Source organism: Trachymyrmex cornetzi, unplaced genomic scaffold, assembly GCF_001594075.2.
Source record: "Trachymyrmex cornetzi isolate Tcor2-1 unplaced genomic scaffold, Tcor1.1 scaffold127, whole genome shotgun sequence".
In the NCBI taxonomy this organism is placed as follows: domain Eukaryota; kingdom Metazoa; phylum Arthropoda; class Insecta; order Hymenoptera; family Formicidae; genus Trachymyrmex; species Trachymyrmex cornetzi.
In genome coordinates this window covers 234,716-255,734 of record NW_017295839.1, presented here as the reverse complement: position 1 = coordinate 255,734, position 21,019 = coordinate 234,716, and the positions used below count along the sequence as shown (strand labels likewise).

At 35.3% G+C, this 21,019-nt stretch overlaps 1 protein-coding gene across 1 annotated transcript in view; it reads left to right on the top strand.

Annotated features, from left to right (window-relative positions):
- LOC108770405 (thrombospondin type-1 domain-containing protein 4) overlaps window positions 1-21,019 on the top strand; it is a 74,178-nt gene that overhangs the window by 51,388 nt on the left and 1,771 nt on the right. Inside the window, exons 3-16 of the mRNA XM_018521978.1 lie at window positions 2,454-2,529; window positions 7,154-7,305; window positions 10,332-10,434; window positions 12,505-12,607; window positions 13,194-13,393; window positions 13,928-14,132; window positions 14,450-14,616; window positions 15,477-15,582; window positions 15,667-15,739; window positions 16,168-16,379; window positions 18,588-18,720; window positions 19,115-19,367; window positions 20,187-20,366; window positions 20,584-20,748. Coding sequence (XP_018377480.1) covers window positions 2,454-2,529; window positions 7,154-7,305; window positions 10,332-10,434; window positions 12,505-12,607; window positions 13,194-13,393; window positions 13,928-14,132; window positions 14,450-14,616; window positions 15,477-15,582; window positions 15,667-15,739; window positions 16,168-16,379; window positions 18,588-18,720; window positions 19,115-19,367; window positions 20,187-20,366; window positions 20,584-20,748 — 2,128 coding nt within the window. The remainder of the gene's footprint in view (window positions 1-2,453; window positions 2,530-7,153; window positions 7,306-10,331; window positions 10,435-12,504; window positions 12,608-13,193; window positions 13,394-13,927; window positions 14,133-14,449; window positions 14,617-15,476; window positions 15,583-15,666; window positions 15,740-16,167; window positions 16,380-18,587; window positions 18,721-19,114; window positions 19,368-20,186; window positions 20,367-20,583; window positions 20,749-21,019) is intronic.

Here is a 21,019-nt window from a genome sequence, read left to right as displayed (position 1 = left end):
GATCCGCGGCGGCGCGATCTAATGATTAATTAAGCTTTCCGAGAAAACGCAACAAGTGAAACGTTATTAACACTTAGTGGCACAGTTTACTTGGATCAGCGCCGGTCGAAGGCTTTCCCCTTCGCCCCTTTGTGGGTGATCTCTTAGCTTGTACGCACTTCCTGTTCGCGCGAGAACCTTGAGACTCGGCTTCTAACTCGATCGATGCACGTCAAGAAATACGAATATTTCGATTTTTGTCGATTTTTTTTTGTTTAACTGTAATAAATGGAAATAGACCGAGATAAGTGAATAAATATAAGAAAGAAAAGAGTCTTATTCGAACAGAGCGGATCTTAAAGGAACCATTGGAACTGTCCCTCATTGATTTTGATGGGCTTTAGAAATGTTGTAGAGCATTAAAAAATATTTAGATCCATGTATTTTTTCATCTGCTTTTAAAAATTAAATTTAATTATTAAATTAAATATAATTAATAATGATTAATCTTTACAAGAAGAGAAAGTCATAGCGGTGTTGAAACAGTGTCATATATTTAAGAAGCAATGAAAAAAAAATGAATTATAACAGACAATAATATTTTCTTATTTATTTTGATATTAAGAGCGTCTTTGCATAATTTAGATGTAAAATATTTGAGTCAAATATTGAAGTACCAGATTTTTCCTTATCTTAGAACAATTGTCTTGCAATTTTGTGACTGAATTCAACTCACAGAACGGCGTTCGACGCATCAAAGCATCTCGCCATCTGGATTTCTCATCGGGGTTTGCTTCCTCCTTCTAGTATCGCTTTTGAGTAATTTCCATAGAAAGATAATACGACGGCTGGTATTTACGCTGGCATCAGAATTACGCATCGCGGCCTATCATCGCCGTATGCGTTTTCTATTTGTCCGTATACGTTTCCCAGCTCGCAGACGCCATTTAGCGCTTATGAATAATTAACGTGGAGAAGTGACAAGTTAGTCGCGGTTTCGCCGTCTATGCATATTTTCTTCGTTGTAAATCTCGCTTGCCTGCACTTCTCCTTTTCCTTTAACTGGAAGAAAGGAGTTCGGCCGAAGCTCTATTTACATACTAAATATTCATACTTAAAACCTACTTTTAATGTATCTCATGTTTTATCTATCATTAAATATTTTAGTTAGATATATCAGGTAATATATATGTGCTGTATTTTGGTCACGTTTCTTTGTTTTTTTTTTCTTATATGCGGTGTTTGTAAATCCACGAACGCGCTCCCAAGTTAATTCGTCAACCGAAAAAAAATGTCGTTTCCGGGGACGTGGTGCGTAATAGTTATCCCGCGTGGCAACGGATGCTGAGATTGCATGTCGAGTTCTATCTCAGGATGCACAGGGGGAGGGAGGAGAAAGAACTAGAGACTGTATGCGCGGTGGGAAAAATTGAGACGTGCGTATGGTGTAGTTCGATCGAGCCGAGATAAGTCAACGCGAATTGGCTATATCGATTGCCAGGATCTACATCTACGTAGTCAAGCTGCATTATTAATGATTAATGCCAACGGAAGCAACATGTTGTCCGAGGCCTGTCAACGAGAATTACGCTTTTTTTGCCGTTTTGGATAAGTTTAACTCCGTGTCGTATACATTACAAAATGATGCTTTTTTTAAGGTAAATATGATGCTATATTTGGGTGAAATATTTTTCGATCGTTAATTTTTGGGTATATTGCTTCCTTATTTTAAAAGTGGCACAACTAAAAAAAATTAAGTTTTCCAGGAAATGGAAAAAACTACAATATTTTTCTTGACAGAAAATTATTAACTAATTAAATAATATCGGCAAGAAGAATTATACTTTTAGAAACAATGCCGTTTTTGTCACTTTTGTTTCACAACTTTTAAAAAATCACCTTTTTTATGAAGATTTTTAAAATAAAATTAAGTTAATCTGCTTCTGATGATTAATAAGACTGAACTCATTCATGTAATAACTTGAGAAACATTTTTTTAGTTGTGTCACTTTTGAGTAAATAAGGAAACGATGTAAAGGTTAGCACGATAATTAGAGGAAAAAAAAGAGAGATACAAGCTCTATTTAATTGCAAATTATAAATATATTTATTATATTGTATTTGTAAGTAATTTATTGATTAACACGCTTTTAGCGAAAAGAGAAAATACGTCAGAGCGCAAAGGATTAAATAAGGTTTATCGCTGACATTATCGACTTCAATTCATTATTATCATAGCACATCTGCGAAAATGCGCGTTAGTTGTTCAATGAAGATTAAGATCGCATTCTTGAAATTTCTAACTCAATGAAAGCAGGCGAACGGGCAATTCTGCTGACGATAAAAGAGTAATTGCCCCGCTCGGCGCAAACGGTTTTCGGTCACGAAACTATAGATTGCACCCGCCATTACGCTCATCGATCTTCGTATTTACGATAGATCGATTTATACGCCTGCCTCTATCTCTGTTGCAGATCGATTCTAGCCCTGATGATGCTGAGCACGGCCGGTGTCTCGTCTTCCCATATACCCGACAAATATCCCATAGAAGTAAGTCTTCATGAAAATTATATTTATTGTTTTACAAATAGTGTGTAACTGCCAGTGAATATTTTGAAGCAATAGGAAAATATTTTCGTTAAATTAAATCGAAAAGAATGTTATTCGTCGCGCAATTTTTGCTCCAAGTTCTCTGTAAATTGAGTAACTTTGAAAAACAATTAAATTCGCATTTATATAATATTAACACAAATACAGTGAGAACTTTATAAACATTGTATCGTGTTAAATAACACCTATATTTTTTAGAATGTAGTAGCAACTTCATACAGAAATCTCTCATGCGTAGTCTCTATATACTTATTACGTCTATGTTTACGTTTTACTTTTATCGATAAATGCGCGCATTATATAGTTTACACATATAGTTTACGTAACATATGCTATAGAATCTTAGAAATAAATGCGTGCATTTATCGATGAAAGTGAGACGTGAACATAGACGTAATAAGAATGTAGACTATGTATTCCTACATGAAGTTATCACTGCACTCTAGAAAATGTAGATATGGATTTAACACCATGCGGTGTCTATATATTATTCTGGGTGTGAATATTATGTATTGTTAAATTTATGATTTCAAATTATACAAAAGTTAAGTTATTTTTAATAATTTCTATAAATCGCTACTACTCCTACTCATTATGTTATCATTAATTTAACTAAAACAGAAGTAAAATTAAACGATTTAAAATGCGTTACATTTGACTCATTTATGCCCGTTTCCACCAATGTAGATTAACTTTAATCTCGGTTTAACTTACTCTTCGTCTTTTTCTCGTTCAAAAGATTAGAAGCGAGATTAAAGTTAATTTACGTTGATGGAAATGTTGGGCATTAGTTTATTACTTACTAAGTGCATATATGTTAATACGGACATTGTTTATTTCGAAACTACAGAAATGGTTGATTTATATTTTGACATGCACTGCAAAAAAATTTACGAAATGTGAATAAATATTTGCTTAATTTTAAAAAAAAATTATACTTAAATTTAAGCATCATTAAAAAAAAATCAAATAAATACTATGTATTGTCCGTAAGCAAATGTTCCCATTGGTACTATCTAAACAAATATTTATTCAAATTTCGTAAATTTTTTTTCAGTGTGGAAATAAAAAATAACAAAATGTTATTTAATTCAAGAAATTGGGTTACCATTGCTTTTTGACATCTAACAATGTAAACTTCGAAAAACAATCTCATTTCATTAAGAATGACAAGTGACGGGGAACTAATTTTGCAGTATAGTTCGATGACGAGCTAGTTATGCTAGTTAGTAAGCTTTTACTCGGGATCAATGTCGTCGATTAAGCATCAATCAATAATCACGTCCGCGACAAGCTAAATTCGATCTCGCGATTGGCTATTGCGACAATTCCGTTCGCTTCTCCGACAACAGTCCTCGTCGTGCGCGAGATGCATATTAATTCGATCCACTTGCGGGAATTAATACGCAATTACGTGGCCGCCATACCGGGTGGCACTATGGGGAGTGAGGGGGTAATTAATTGACACCGAAGGAGGTCCCTAAATTACGTTGGCGCAGAGAGCGCGCCGGGAACAAGGCCACGTGGTGCGCGACACGAGAACGAACGCAAACACGGTCTGCGTGCTGTGCAACCACCGCGCTGCCATTTTATAATTACACTTAAGAACCCGTTTGTTCTGGAAAACGTGTGTATTACGGATGACACGAAAATAGACGGCGCAGCTTAGGAAATACGGCGCATTCCGGCTACCCAAAGTTACACATGTGACCTTCATCTTAGGCCTACGTTGACGTCAAGGTCGCTTCTCCGAAGCGATACACACTTCCGGAATTGCTTTCTTGAAAGACCGATACTATTATAAGAATTTTCAGAGCATTACGTAACTCTCGACGAATTTCTAGCCGAGCTTAACTCTAGAGTTATAATTTCTCATCAGCTTTTCTCATGGAAAGAACAGTTTTGCTAAAGTATCTAAAAATTTAACTAGATACAGATCTAAAAATAATTTTGTTGTACTGTTAAAATAATTACGTAGGAATTTTATGATATGTAATACTGCAAAAAGTTTTGGCATTCTAACAATCAGTTTGAATATTCTACATAATTATTTTGATAGCTTAACAAAATTATTTTCAGATCTGTATCTATCTAAATTTTTAGATACTTTAGCAAAATCTTTGCTTCCGTGTTTCTTCCTTTTTTCAGGTATAAATTATGATCCGTATATTTATACTTTTTCTCATCACCGAAAAAAATGATACAAGTAAAAAATATAAAATTGTTCAGGAAAGAGGGGAAAGAAAATTGCGTATTTAAAAATTAATTATTTACGGCAGTATTAAATATAAGTTAATATAAGTTAATTACAACTTTACACAAATTTCTTTCAAATTTCATTTCTAAAAGTAATATCGATAATAATCATGTTTAATGGTATTATATTAGACTACTAAAAATTATCCCTATTTTAATTTGTGTCATTTTTCTCGTTTTCAATTCTTTCTATTCTATTTTCTGTTTGAATTCGATTAACTTTCATCACTTTTTCTGACGGCCGATAGATTTAAAACACAATCTGCACATAATATAAAATTCGAAAAGTTTCTTGTGTCATTTTTCGTGCGATATTATATATTTTATATTATTTATATATCTTATATTATCTTTATATTTTCTTATATATTATCCATATGTTACCTTCTTATAATTATATTCTTATAATTATATTCTTATCGATTTGATATGAAAATCAAAATCCAGACAAAGTAATAGATAAAAATTCGATTAGCTTTTAATCAGATTCGTGTCTTTCTTTCAATATTATTTAAAAATACATGAAGCATCCTTTCTTTTTAAATACGGTCAAAGTCTCACTGTAAATGCTTTAAAGCACTTAATTGATCAATCAGAGGAAAGAATTTTACGAATTGATCAATCAAAAAATGTTTCAAAGTATTACTTCTCTCTCTCTCTCTCTCTCTCTCTCTCTCTCTCTCTCTCTCTCTCTCTCTCTCTCTCTCTGAAGTATTATCGTTACATGAATTTATTCTCGATGAGGTCTCATTATTCCGTATACTGTAAAAATGTCTCCTCATGTATATCCAACGTGAAGCATGTATTTCCTTCTTTGTACGGAGTCTTTGCTGTATAAACGCTGTGATTAACGTTCCGGAGTTAATGCCAGGTATTAAGGAAGTATTAGTTTGCTGCTCTTGGGGTTAACGACTTGTAAAAAAAGAGCTAAGAGCTTTTCGTTCAAATTCTAAATTTACCGTTTGACACTAAATTCAACATTGACACACGGTTCGCTAAGGTTACGAAAAGCGTATATTGTCTGTTTGCGTTATTTTTCTTTCGTGAAAATCTAAATCTTTTATCGGCTCGTTAAAAATAGAAGCGATCCTCGACGACGCGACGCACAGAACCGACAAACGTGTGGGCGGAACAAAAGTCACATTTAAGAGGCCTTTCGAGATTTAACGGTTGTTATTCGTCTCGCGACAGGTTCGGCGAAATCGACGATTTGTATTCCGGTCTCGAGATACGAGTATTACGCCCATAGCGAGCGAGGGAACGAGAGATGCGACTCTTCGCGTTTGATTAATTAGACGTGCGCGATCGAAGGGAGTATCGGACGTGAAGTACGAAGCGCGGGAAATCTTTACGTGAGAACGTCGTGCCTTTCTTCCCGGTGGTGAAGGCGACGTTACCTTAGCGAACTTCCGGCAGAAGTTAATGCAACGAGTAGCCCATGGTGCGCGGAGATAGATCGAATGCCGTTAATTCTGCGCCGTGTGTGTGCAATACGGTAATCGATCCTTCGTTTAATTAATCACGACAAGAGTACGTGATACCGAAACGCATGCGATCTAATTGGGATCTCGTTCGCAGTAGCGATATTAATTACCGAACAAACAGTTTGTGCTCTATGATGCTGGCGTGTGATTAACAAGAACAAAATACCAGACGTGCGTATCTGCCTCATCGTTTAATTACCATCCAGTTACCTGCTTCGATAGTTTTTTTTCACTGTAATAGCTATCGTCGCTTTTCACACTCGCGCAATTATCTATCATGAAGAGTGATACGAAAGAGGTGATAAGCAAAAAACTTGGAAATAAGATTTAAATAAACAATAGTAACTTAAAATCAAGACCGTCTAATAAATAAATAAATTAAGTAAGAAAAGTATTATTTATACGGTCAGATTGGAATAATACGTCTATATGTATTTAAATAATTTTTTTTAATTGAAAATATTTGTTTTATTTGCATTATCATCGTGCTAAACTCGTCATCTCTTTCTTTATTTAATTAACTTGTTAAATAAATTTATCTCAGATATATGACTGTGCGATGATTACTTTTCAGATTTACAACAAAGACAGATTTGCACAATCTGAAATAGATAATAATAATTCCAAATTAAATTTATATAACAATTAAATTTATCAAATTAAATTTATATAACAAATAAAATCGTTGATACTATTTAGCATCTTAAAACATACAAAGAACTTTTTTTAAGATTTTTTTTTGAGAATTTTACATTGACTGTAAGTTTCGGAGTTACAGTTAGCTGAAGAATTCACGATTGACGGAACGGTGTTGATTTTTTTAGGTGTATCATATGTTACAAGAAAGAACGCAATTTGGAATCGGTCATGACAACAGGATAAGAGGAACTTGGGGAACGTGGAGTTCATGGAGCGAATGTTCTAGATCTTGCGGCACTGGTATCCAATCCCAATTTCGGGAATGCGTTCCTCTACGGTGAGTCCATTTAATATGACAGATTAATAAAAATCCTGAAATAATTTTTTAATGTCTTTATAAAAAAAACATATACTATGGCTACTAAAAGTTTTCAGCTAATAAATAATTTTGTTGTATTGCTTAGATACAAAATTGTTACAAATAAATATGTAGTACACTGTTAGAAATTTCTCAATGAATTTTAATTAACATGTAAAGGAAGCATGTGGTTATGCACGAAATTAAATGTAATGAATGATGTAAATAAAAACTAAATTACAGTAGTCTTAAATGTGATGAACGTGTGTATTGAAATTAATGAACACATTATTATAGAAATTAATTTACACGTTAATGAAAAGTACAAGATCTGTAACTGAAAAGTAATTTACGTTAATGACATGTAAGAAACGTAAACGTATTCAACGTTAAGCGTTAATATAGTATTAGGCTTAAGTAAAATATTATTAATATTCGTAAATGTAAAAGTACATTAAATTTCATTAATATGTACATTAATAGTTATTTCAATTGCGATTAATTAAATGTCATTTATATCCGTAAATGAAAAGTATATTAAATTTCATTACACTTAATTTTTCAGTTACTGTAAACTTAAATCTCATTAACATGTGCATTAATAGTCCTTTCAGTTACAGAGAAATTAAACTTCATTCACCAATGTACATTAAAAGTTAATGAAATTTAAGAACATTTCTAACAGTGTATATTAATATTAATTACGCACTTAATATACTCCAGTATATAAAATATTATGTGTAGTAAGAATTTTATTAACTTATAATAATATAAACTAAAAAACAAATTGACAAAAATACAAAAATTAAATTTAAATTATGTATTGGCCGGAAATTTTTGGCAACCACTATGTAATGTCGTATTTAATGCTGTATATATAATGCTATTTTAAAATAGCATTATATATATATTTTTTTTAAATATTTTATATAACATTATAAATAAGACGTTATAAATAATAAGACAAACATACGTTATAGGAAATATGGAGAGATTTCTTCGGTTTCCTTTCATTTGCATCTTTACAAAGATAAAAGCGCAAAACAAAGCGCGACAAGAGCTCATTAAGCATGAAAATCAAACACTGTATGACCATATTACTATCCAAATATCTTCACGCTCGATTAATGATTTCCACACCTCGCATCACCTTTGTCCTCGCGGCACGATCTTCCGCGGGAGGTCACGACTGGGATCGGTAATCGTCGGGCGTCGTGGTTCCATCGCGAGAATGCAAAGCACCTTGCGCAGTTGATCCTAACAATAATCACATGCCTTGCGGTACCGTTAGGGTCTCGCGCAATTTGGATCATAAACGCTCGCTAGACGAATCGTTGCATTTCGCATAACCGCGTGGAACTTTGGACTTCGTATCGAATGTACTACTCCTACTCCTCAATCTGTCGATTGAGCGACCACCGCCTATCTTCGATTCCTTCATATCCATAAGGAACATACAAGGTGCCTTAAATTCATCGATATCTTATTATGGAGATAACTCGTTTAACTTTTTCTTCATCGGCATGTAACATATGGTAGCTAGATGGATAAGCATAGTTTTTAGATTGACTGGATTGTTACACAATTTTTCTAATGCGATAATGCGCAATACTTTTATGTTATTTATGTTATTTACTTATCCATATTGAAAGTCTCCAATATAAAACTTTTTTAAAATATTTGAACCAAAGTAAAATTTCACAAATTCTGTTTGATATTCATGAATGCATATACATGTAGAAAAGATTACATGCGATATATGTGAAACGTAATTTTTTTTCTTTGAATAAATACATTTTTCCCTTTGTACAAAATTTATGCACTGCTTTCATAAACATTGCTGTCATTTATATTACAAAAATAAAGTGCACGAAAGAGTTTTGATTAAACTCTTTATTGCATTTTTTTAAAACTTGAAATTGCACATATTGTGATATCTGTACAAATGTTTATTCGATACGTGCGTAGAAAGAAAGAGAGAGAAAAAGAAAATAGCCGCCAGTCGTTTATTATTTAAATATGCTTTCTCTGTGCGTTTCCTTCTTGAGAATTTACCTACGAACGAATTTTGTCGTCAATGGAGATTCTCATTCAGGATTATAGTATATTTTTTATTTGAATAATAAAAGAATATATAAAATTCCAGTGAAACATGAATAATTCAGAAATTCCTTCAAGAAAGAGACTTTAACGCATAAGTTCCGTACACCCTGTATGTCCTGCCTGGCTAGCTATAAAGCAGCGTGCAAATTACGGATCAGTAGCGTAAGAAGATTATACACCGGCAGACCGACGACTTCTGCGAGCTTCTCCTGGGGGCAGAAACGTGTTGTTATCGCCACTGACATTTACACCTTCCTAACGCTACTGCGAGCCGTTACGTGACTCGCAATATGAATACATCGCGACGAGTTCACTATACGAGTAAATACAAAGTAGCCAGTATCTCGCGGTTAAAGATCGCCTGATCGCTTGAATTTGATTTATCCTTGACGATAGTTACACAAGAGTTCTGATTAATGATTAACTTAACATAAACAATTAAGAGATCTAGTCGAATCATATTTTGCTCCGTCTTAATTATATTGGATTGAAATGTTAATATTTAATTATATAAACTATGTTAAATAAAACTACATAAAATTTTTAGATAAAATAGCATTTAAATAGAGTGCACCAAAGAGAAAATGTAAAATTCTTAAATCATGATCTTATTTAATTTTACGTGAAATAAAAAATGTAATATATATGGAGTGATTATCCTCCATCTAATAACAAGTGTAATTACCTCCTTCAACGTAGCAACAATGATTAAATAACACACATAAATGTTCCTTTTATTCTTATCACGTATATTCTCTCTCTTTCTCTCTTTTGATCTTGAGGTTGCATGGTGCTATGCATTTCTTAAAAATGCGCTTATGCACTCGGCGCTAAAAATCGAGATGCATCGCGCGCTATTCGCACCAGTCAATGGGTGAGCTAATGCAAGCGATTCGTTCCAGGAGACTTTTGAGGAGGCGAAGTATTATCTCGGAGAACGGTACGAACAGCTCCAGACCCATTTGTATCGGCACATACAAGCGCTACCACACGTGCAATACGCAGGTAAGCCGGCGTACAAGACCTTCAGCACGTTTATCGACAAGAATTATAGAGGAACTCTCTTGGACAATCAAGTTCTTGAATTTGATGAAAAATGGTAATGCATAAAGCGTTCAACTCTATTTAACTCTGTCGTGTGCGTCTAAAAAATTATTCCATGCACGGATAAATTCATATAGTTAGAGAGGCATTTCTAAAGGATCTTAGAATTTGAAACGATTGTTTAAAATGTTTGTTAAATAAATTTTAATATTAATCCAACTTGGCTCAAATTATTATTATTATTATTTTGATTTTTAATTCAATTAAGCTCATTTTACTTTATATTGTCTTTTCATTAAGATACATATTTGAGCAATTAAAAAGGAATTTCTGCAGAATTTTATTTAAATTTGTTGAAAAATATCACAAAGGGCTTAACTCAATATTAATTTCATCGTATATTAAAAAAATTATTTTGAAGATACAAACTCCAGCAATTATATTATACATTATCGAAGAGCTTCTGGAGAATCTTAAATTTGTCGAAAAATGATATCTTAATTCTATTGGATGCATCCAAAAATCATTTCGAAGATACAGATTCGAACGGTATCTTTCGAATTGCCTCTACAATGTAAAATTTGCTCATGGATAGAATCTCGCTTACTAAGCTCGTTTTCGTCGATCGCTCGTTTCGTCAGTCTGTCAGTGTCTGACGTAAGCGTAAATTTCACGGAGAGAGAATCTGCAACGCCGATCTGCAACGTCGAAGATTCTCTGCGAAGAGATCCCTAGAATTTCAAGAAAACAGAGTAGACGCTTACATAGAAGGCCTTATTTCCAGGGCGGTTTATTGTCGGGACCTTGATCCGACAATTAGTCGCGCGTCAGCTCGCTGATCGTTCGCATAAAATTCGCATACACGCTCGTACGCGTGTCACTATTTCCACGATGTCGCATAGATCAGCGAATGTGTCTATATCCACCTAGATCCGTGCGCGCTGCAAGGCACGCTCCTTAAGATTTTCCTCTCGACGATGCGTCACGAGTTTCGAACAAATCATCGCGCGGGCCAATTAAGGATGCGCACGACGACGATTTATATCCCCGGTTCTGCAACGTACCATGTGTGTGTATGCACGTGGCGTTGTTTAAAATTCATAAGAATAATCACCACCTGTGAGACTAAAGACCGCCGTGTAATGGATGGCTTTGACCGGTATCGAGAAGGAAGTGGAAGGGAGAAAGGGCTCGTTGGTGTTGATTAGCTCTTGATGGTAGTAATGACCGTGCGATAAGATCTGTTTACATCTCGGCCACGATCAGTGCCCGTTGACGTACTGGGTGTTCTTGACCCACAAGTATTCGTATTTCGCACGTTCCGCCATCAGTTTGAAGAGAGAAACATTTTTTTTTTTTTTTTTCGTCAAGAGTAGAGTACAAGTAAGTTAAGTAAGAATTTTTTAGCGTAAAATTTTTTTTTTAGCGTATAGTAAGAATTTTAACGTGAAAGTTTTAACTCTTAAAATTGCTTTGAAATTAAAATCGCGATATAGAACGAAGTTGGCTCGATGTTACTTAAAAGATGCGGCTTCGTTATCCGTTATTACCCGGGGAGAAAAAAACGGCGCCTTGTGCGGGCATATTTATCTTCGAGCTCGATACCAGGGGACTACATTTCCGAGCCGCATTCGCGATTCGCAAACATGCCCGGGCAAAGTAACCACCGTTTCGTTCGTCGGCAATTAATAGTCTACCCGGAAATTGCAACGCGGCCGCGCACGTAGCGCACCAGCACCACACGTGCCGGCATTCGCGTGTTTGCACGAATATACGGACTTCCTCTCGGCACACGCGGCGGCTCGGAATGCGAGAGCTTTTTTTTTCTGCCAGAGGCCGCAAATAATTTTACCTTTATTTATTCGCAGCGCTTTGGGAAAAGCGCGACGTGCTGTAAAAAGCAACGCGATCGATCCCGTCGGTTTTTCCCTCCCTGGAAGAACCGCGTCTATTTCTCGGTAACTCCGTTCTCTTCTCTCGATCGATCCTCAATTACCGTAAGTTTAATTAATCCATTACGCGTTTGTGCAGGAATGCCCGAACTTCTCGGAAGACTCGCGGGCAGAGCAGTGCTCCAAGTACAACGGAAGGAACTACAAGGGCCGCAGTTACGTCTGGATGCCCTTCGTAGATGGTGAGTCGATGGATATGTGGAGATGCACGGATGCGTGTGTGGATATTTCTATTTCTTGCTATCTATTTAAAATTTGGCATTTTCAAACTCAGCGCTACCAAAAACCTCCTAACATCGAGTTTTACAATAATATATTTTTTTTCCGAAATTTTTTTCAATTTTGGAATTCTGGGACTAGAATCGAATTCGGTACTCCGTAAACTCTTAGAAACAAAGTCCTCTTTAGTTTCTTTTTGTTAGAAAGCTTTCATCCTCAAAGGGTTAATCGATTCTCTTATCATTATTGGAAATTAAACTCTCAAATTATTAGCCAGGGTCAACGTAATTATTAATTAATTATCAATTATAATATTTAACAATATTCAATTTTATGGTGTGCATTAAATTTCTCCGGCGGAATTCTCTTCTTCGCTACTAGCGAAACATACGACTTTTACGAAGTAACAAAGAAGGGTCTTGCGATGCCCAAACGAACGAGTGACGTCGCCCGATCGGTGTTCGACCGATATAACGATGACGTAGCTAACGACCAGGCCTGGTGACCTAACTTCCGCCTGGCCTAATCGTGACTACTGTTGTTCCCCAGCACCGAACTCCTGCGCGCTCAATTGCCGTGCAGTCGGCGAGCGTTTTTACGCAACGCTTGAACCGGCAGTAATAGACGGCACGCCCTGCGATGCTCCGAATCTTCGCGGACGCGGCGGCGGCGGCAACGGCGGCGGCGCCGGCGGGATTTCGACGGAACGCAATGGTGAACGATGGCTCTGCGTCGCTGGACAATGCAAGGTATGAATAGCGTGAGCGTTAGGCGAGAGAACGATGCCGGAAATTAATGATCGACACCAGACCGACGCGATACGATACGATCGATCGATAAGATCGCTATTGATCCGTGCTTCGGGCCCTTTGCCGCGCGCAACGATCCTCTCTCGTTCCTTTCTCATGTCATTGAGGTTCATCGCACGTCCGGTGCAATTCGATCGGATGCATTTATCAATCAACAACATTCGGGACTACTCGATTCCATCGAGATTCCAGTAGCACCTTGTCGAAAAAAGATTTTTAATAACGAGATGAAAAATATTCCTCTCAATGTACATGAAAAGTAATTTAAATTGAACAAAAACTAAAAAAGACTTTGTGAGTCTAACCGCAATAATTCTAAACATAATAATAAACCTATCTGAAAAAAAGGATATTGTGAGAAATGTAGTTTTCAAAAATAGTAGGCTTGATCAAATTGGGGAGAGTCCCGGGTTAGTCTCCTCTGTACATTAAATAAACGCAATAGTGCCGAATGTTCTCATATTTGCCATTCAGCCTATAGGATGCGACGGGGTGGTGGGCTCCGGTGCGACGATGGACGCATGCGGCGTGTGCGGTGGCCAGGGCAGAGGGTGCAGGTTGTTTGAAGGCATCTTCATGGAGCCGATTCTGTCTAAGGGTCATCAGCAGGTGACCACGATTCCGAAGGGTGCCATGTCGCTTAACATTTCCGAGCTCCGATTCAGCAGTAATTTTCTAGGTAGCATTGGTGATTCACCAAAGTAAAACAGTTCTGTAAATTAGTATTAAGTAATGAATATTTTAATTGCTTGATATGTACAGCGTTTAATTAGAATCTATTTTTTAAAAAATCGTGTTATCAGAAAACCAATGAATGTGAATTACCGCAGGCATTTTATCATTTCTGATAATGTAGTAAAAGTAATTTAGTACAAGCAATTTAGAGCGTCAGTAATATTTAGTAAAAGCACACAGAGACGAATAATTAAGCGGCGTTTTTACGCGGCAATACGCACTGGTGGTATGCTGGTTAACAAATGATGGATCTACTCGTAGCGTTGAGAGACAGTAACAGCAGTTACATCCTAAACGGACCGTGGTCTTACAGTCCCAGTGGTACTTATAAAGCGGCTGGTACGACATTAACATACCAGAGGGGCGATAGGAACCGTATGGAGTGTATCTTGGCGACCGGACCGTTGAACGAGTCTCTGCATTTAGAGGTACTATCCGCGTTATCGTCACTTTTCGTTAATCGCATCAGAAGCAGATTTTCTTTAATTATTCCGATAGTTCGAGTTACAATTTACGAACGACTTTTACTCACGGATACTTCTTATCTCTCTAATTTTACTTCGCTCTATCTCTTACGTAGCACTGCCAAACTACATATAATTTGAAGGTAAAACTTTTTTTTCGAGTATTAATTACACTGATTTCTGTATCTTATTATCTGATTGGTGATTTTAATGTATTTTTACCTGCTGAATGTAATGTAAGATTAAAAAATACTATCATCCGCAAATTTTAAGATATCAAGGATTTTATTTTTAAAAATTACAAATTTAAACAATTTACAACTTTTTCTTTTACTTTATATTATAATAAAATACGTAAGAATCATTCAGGTGTTGAGAAACAGAAATTTAGTAAATCAATGTAATTTTTTGACATTAAATATTGCCAATAAGTTTTATTATTATAATATAGTTAAAATTGTAACAGCAATAAAAGGGGCTTTATACTATTATATGTATTTTTATATATTGTAAACAAATATTTGAGTTTTTTTATAGCTATCCATTACATATATATTATGAATTTGCGTTATTATATAAGAAATTTACAGCGGAGTTTCTAAAAACTGAAGGGAGATGGAATTTTTTGAAAAGCATATCCTTTTTTTAGTTTAAAAAAACTTACAAGAAACACCTATTACTTATTGAGAAACAAAATGTTGATCAAAATTTGTTAATATTATTATAATGTATTTTTCATCGCAATCTTTATAAATGCATTCTAATCTACCCATTTAATTGAATCCAGTCTTACTGCTAATATCATTGTTCGCGCATTACCGTAGATTTTATCCGTGGAATTAAATCCAGGCGTACTGTACAAGTACATGCTACCTATGAAGGAAGTGCCGGACGGTAAAGCGGTGATTGCACCGCCGCTGCTTGTCGCAGGTAATTGCTCCATTGCCAATAAATTATGTACAATAAAAAAACCATCGATTATAGTCCATAAACATGTTTTATTCCTCTTCGTAGGAGCAAACGATCGGGGCAACGAGATACCTAGTCCAGATACTCACGTGACCGTGCGAGTACCCGTTACAAGAACGTAAATACATACACTCTTATTAAAACTTTTGAAACGACATCATGTTTTAAACATATCCAGAATGCAGTTTTCAAAGTTATTTTTCTTCTATTAAGACGTTAAAATTATAGATTGTGTACATGTAAATTCTTTTCCACGGGGGTTTAATTATCTCGAACGTTTTCATATGCGTTTTTATATGCGGTTTCTCCAATCTTTAATCTTTAATTTTCACTTTTATCTTCACCGTTCGATCGGTGTGACGCTTCTGAAATATATCATGGAGTCAGTTTCTTATGCGGCACTCACTCATCAATAATTCGGATATTCCACCAATGGACTTCCTCCTTTATATGGCAGGAATCTACGCGTTTGCGTATGAGAATCTCTCGGAGTCGAGCCGCGCGATTTGTCTTCGTTCGTACAACTCGTTGCTCTCTGTCTTCCAGATCGGATCGGCGAAGCGATTTATCTCCGACGCGTCGCGATCGCGATCCGCCGCGTGCGCGCGACGGCGGACGGAAGGAAGAGATGAAGCATCCACCGACTACGGTGATGGCGGGCGATCAGCCAAAGTCAAAGGCGATGAGAAGGAGAAAGAGGAGGAAGTTCACCTGGAAAATAGTCGGCCTCTCTCCCTGCTCGAAGGAATGCGGAGGAGGTAAGAAGATGGGTGCCTTGATAATTAATCACGTGTCATAATATCATATGATATTCGTACTGAGGTGTTGCACGTAACTGCACGGAAAGGAAGTATGCTGAAGTAAATCTAAAAATTTTACTAGATATAGATCTGAAAATAATTTTGTTGGGTCATCAAAATAATTGTATAGGATTATCACACACAAAATAGTTACGTAGACTCAAGCATAATGAGCAATGCTGCAAAAATATTCTAGCAATTAGCTTGAATATCCTACATAATTATTTTGATGATCTAACAAAATTATCCGTATTTAACTAAATTTTTAGATACTTTAGCAAAACTGTTCTTTCCATGTGAAATTGGAAATATTTTACTAGCCATTTTACAGGCAAAATTACGATTATTAAGAACAATATTATATAATTTGTTCAGTATAATTTGCCAATATGTTTCTTTTATAGTTTATATATTGTATTAGAAAACAATTTTTGAAAGATATGATTTTAAATAAAATTTATTTTTCTGCAGTATAACGAGATAAAACAATTTTTTACTTTTTTTTTGCAACAATACAATAATTATAAATCTAAAAAATATGATTTAAAAATTTTACATTGTATGTTTATATATTCATATAGCAAAATAATTTAAATATTAACTTAGCACAATGTGTTTGGAAAATAAAGTACTTTCAGTGAAATATTTCTCTTGAGATTTTAATATCCAATATCGAAACGTGAGTTAATTGCGTTGGATTGCGAATGATAAATGTTTCAATACATGTTGTTTAACTTTTGGAATGTGCAGTGTTATAATTTCAATGTTGAGATCGATAAGTTTGCATTAATTTTCAATATTGCTAGTAATACATTTTCGCGTATCTCTCGTATATTTTAGGAAATATGATATCGCGATGTTCGAAAAATAAAGAATATTAACGAATAAATATTACTAATATACGCGAGATACTCTCTAAATTGCGTGCGATTAAATATTTGTGATTATACAACGAAACGGTCTAATCGATTACCATGGTTTAAAGCTTGCCGATAAAATTAACAACCACCGCATTTCGATAAATAAGCATATGTCTCATGCTATAGAAACGTATTTATTTACAATACGCTTAATTATTTCTTGAGGGATAAACTCATCAGCTAATAAAACATGGATATTATGAAATATAATTTGGAAGTACATAATAATTAAACATAAAATGTCGAACGATAATGTCGATATAAAAAGGCCATACAATTTCGAGTTATCGTAGGTCTGTCGCGAGATATTGATTAAACGGACAATCACATAAAAAGTGTCTGGATAATTAAAGATTATTAGGAAAACGACTTTGTCTAGACGTCACCGAAACATTGCGTGGGAAGTAACTTAAGATGTTTTGTTTCGATACAATTAAACATATTCTAGCATGACGATTAAAAATTTTGCGTAAGATATTTTTAATCTTTTCATGTATTTAGAACATTAAAAAAATTGTTGTCTGAGAGAGAGTAGTAATTGGAAGATAATCTTGGCTCGTTTTTATTGTTTTAAATTGAACGAAGTAAACATAATAGATTATTGAAGTTAAGTAAGAGTATAGTTGAGACATAATTGCGGACGTCTGCAAAGATATACGGTGCGATACTTTTGAAATACCAACAGGAAATTGTCACTGACTTTCTGGACATCTGAACATTGCACGCGACAGCATCCGATATCTGTCACTGAGATATTCTAATTTAAATTGACGCGATACGGGCGGAAAGTGACAAATACGAATAGGAACGCGACGGTCACGTTGATCATACTTAATACAAAATATCCCGCTCGCAAAGTGTCGCACTTCATTTTATATATATTTATTATATATATATATATATATATTCATTTTCCTAGTCTCTTAAACTAAATGAAATTTTCCACAATAAAGTTATTAATAACGCTGTCTGAGTTATAAAAGACGGAAAATGAGTTATTGTTTTGGACCTAAGCCGCAGACATAATCTTCTTCCTTGTTCCATTTCGAGTAGATATTATTTTAATGAAATTTCAATGTTATACAACGATACGTTTCAATCAATGTTAAAAAAATTTTTAGGAGAATTGGCGTCAAGTCAATTTCTCGCTGAGGAAAATCAGACTTTGAATTAATTGAAGATGTAACAAACTGCAAGATTCAAGACATGTTAAAAATCGCTTCTTGTAACTCGCTGCAACTTGCAGGCGTACGAACGACGATCCTGAAGTGCATTCGCGAGAACAATCAGACACCCGTCAACGATAAACGTTGTCGCAACGTAGAAAAACCGAAGCATCCTCCTCCGCTACGATGCAACGATCATCCTTGCGCCGCTAGGTACCTACTTCAATAAATCTCTTCTATTATAATCCTCCAATCTTTTGGTAATTGTAATCGCATTTCTTGCCAGCTAGATTCTTTGATATGTTCAAACTCGTTTCTTATAAATATAAAAAAATAAAGTTTGCTGAAAAATATCTAAAAATTTAGTTAAATACAGATGATTATTTTCAAATCTGCATTTATCTAATTTATTAGATATTCAACAAATTCTTTCCGTATTAAATTAAATTGTTAAAAGATTTAGAGTTTACTGATATTTTTGCTGAGGCAAAGATTGATTTTCAAGAAATAGCTGAATAAAAACGCGATGAACGCCCTGTACCCGGAGAATCTGCGGTTTACGCAGATAAGCTTGATCTCGTGTTCGAAGAGCCGGAAATGTTGTCAGGTGGCGAGCCGAGCCGTGGAGCGAGTGCTCGGTCACCTGCGGGATCGGCATCAGGACGCGAAAACTCGAGTGCATCCAGGAGCTGAACGCGAGATTAACAATGCGCGTTGCTGCTGGTGCATGTATGCAACCGCCAGATCTGAGCACCACGGAAACTTGCAGTCGGCCGGCGTGTCCTAACGTGAGCCCAGAATTGAGGCACATGCCATCGCAGCACGACGCGCCTAGGTGGGACGTGGGCGCTTGGAGTCCGGTGAGTCATTATTCTATTGCCTTCATTGTTAAACAGCTACTTTCAGCGGTTTAGGAAGTAGGACAGGAAATCGTTGGAAATCTGAAGTGAGAAATCAGCTGGCATAGAAAACAGTCTAACATGTACATCTTGCCAGTATTATTTTTTATCATCAGAGACAGTTTGCATTAGAATTATTCGTGTCTCAATAAACAGAATAATTAATAGAAATAATAATAGAAGATTGGTAAAAAGAATGTAAACGAACTCAAGAACGAACGAAGAATGTCAAGAATTATATTTAAGTATAATCGACAGGAAACTGAATTTGCCACGCATGAAAAATATACGAACTTTCGATTAACTATTCTAAGCAGACCGTACTGAAAAAAATCATGTCACAATGTTACATGATGAAATCATGTAAATCACGTAACGAATTGTTCCAAATCAGTACATGATTTTTAAAAATCACATGGTTTTAGAAATAATTTCATTCATCGTGTGATTTTATAGTTTATCGAATTTTAAAGAACTGAATGAATAAAAAAAGGAATAGAATAAAAAAAAAATATATCATCATGTAACTTTTCAAATTACGTAATTAAAAAAATCACGTACTAATTTGGAACAATCCGTTACGTGATTTACATGTTTTAATTACATGATTTCATCATGTAACTGTATGACGTGATTTTTTTTAGTAAGAAATATTTCATGTTTCTTATAACTCTTCGATCAATGTATGCAGTAAGTGAATGGGACTTTTTGCTCTGCTGCTGAAATTAATTGTGATTGAAAAATATATTCCGCCTATTACGTTTTTATTGTGCATTCCAGTGTTCAGCGACGTGCGGTCGTGGAACTCGAAATCGAACGGTGACTTGTATAACGTCCGGACAGTCTTGTTCGTTAGAAAATAAACCAGAATCTCAAAAAGTGTGCGAGATAGCGATTTGTAATGAGGCGACAGACACGGAACATCATGCGCCTTGGCTGTATTCAGAATGGTCTTCAAAGGTACAACACATCATAAGATAATTCCATTGAAAATAGGCAAACGTGAAAAAAATGTCCATTTAAAAATTATAAATCCTGTTAATTTTGTGTCCGTTTTAAATAATTAAATATGCAAAATTATTCCTTTGTGACGATTTATATAAGAAAGAAAGGATTCAAACATCGTTAAATTTAACTTTCTCGACTTCAAGATAAAGAGCATTTGTCACTGTTACAGTGCTCCGCAGAATGTGGAAACGGTGTGAGGGTCAGACGAGTGGCATGCGCTGACGGTAGCGAGTTATTCTGCAATCCCAAAGAGAGGCCGGACACGGAGATGCATTGCTTCGGACAAGGGATGACCTGCAACCGAGCCAAGTGGTTTGCTAGTCCATGGACTTCGGTTAGTACAAGCACAACTCAGAAAATAAAACGGCTCGTGGCAATGTGTAAAGTCAAAATTGTCGACATAATTTTGATATAGACGACATTAATTCTTTACATAAATCTAATTTTAATTTCAAGACACTATATATTCTCGAATTTCAAATCAATATTACAATTTTTTGTAATTAGAAATTGAAAATAAAATTTGGGTGTAAAAAAATTACAACTTCTAATTACCAAAATTGTTCATTTTAATTGCAATTCTTACGGTCAATTCGAGAACAAAG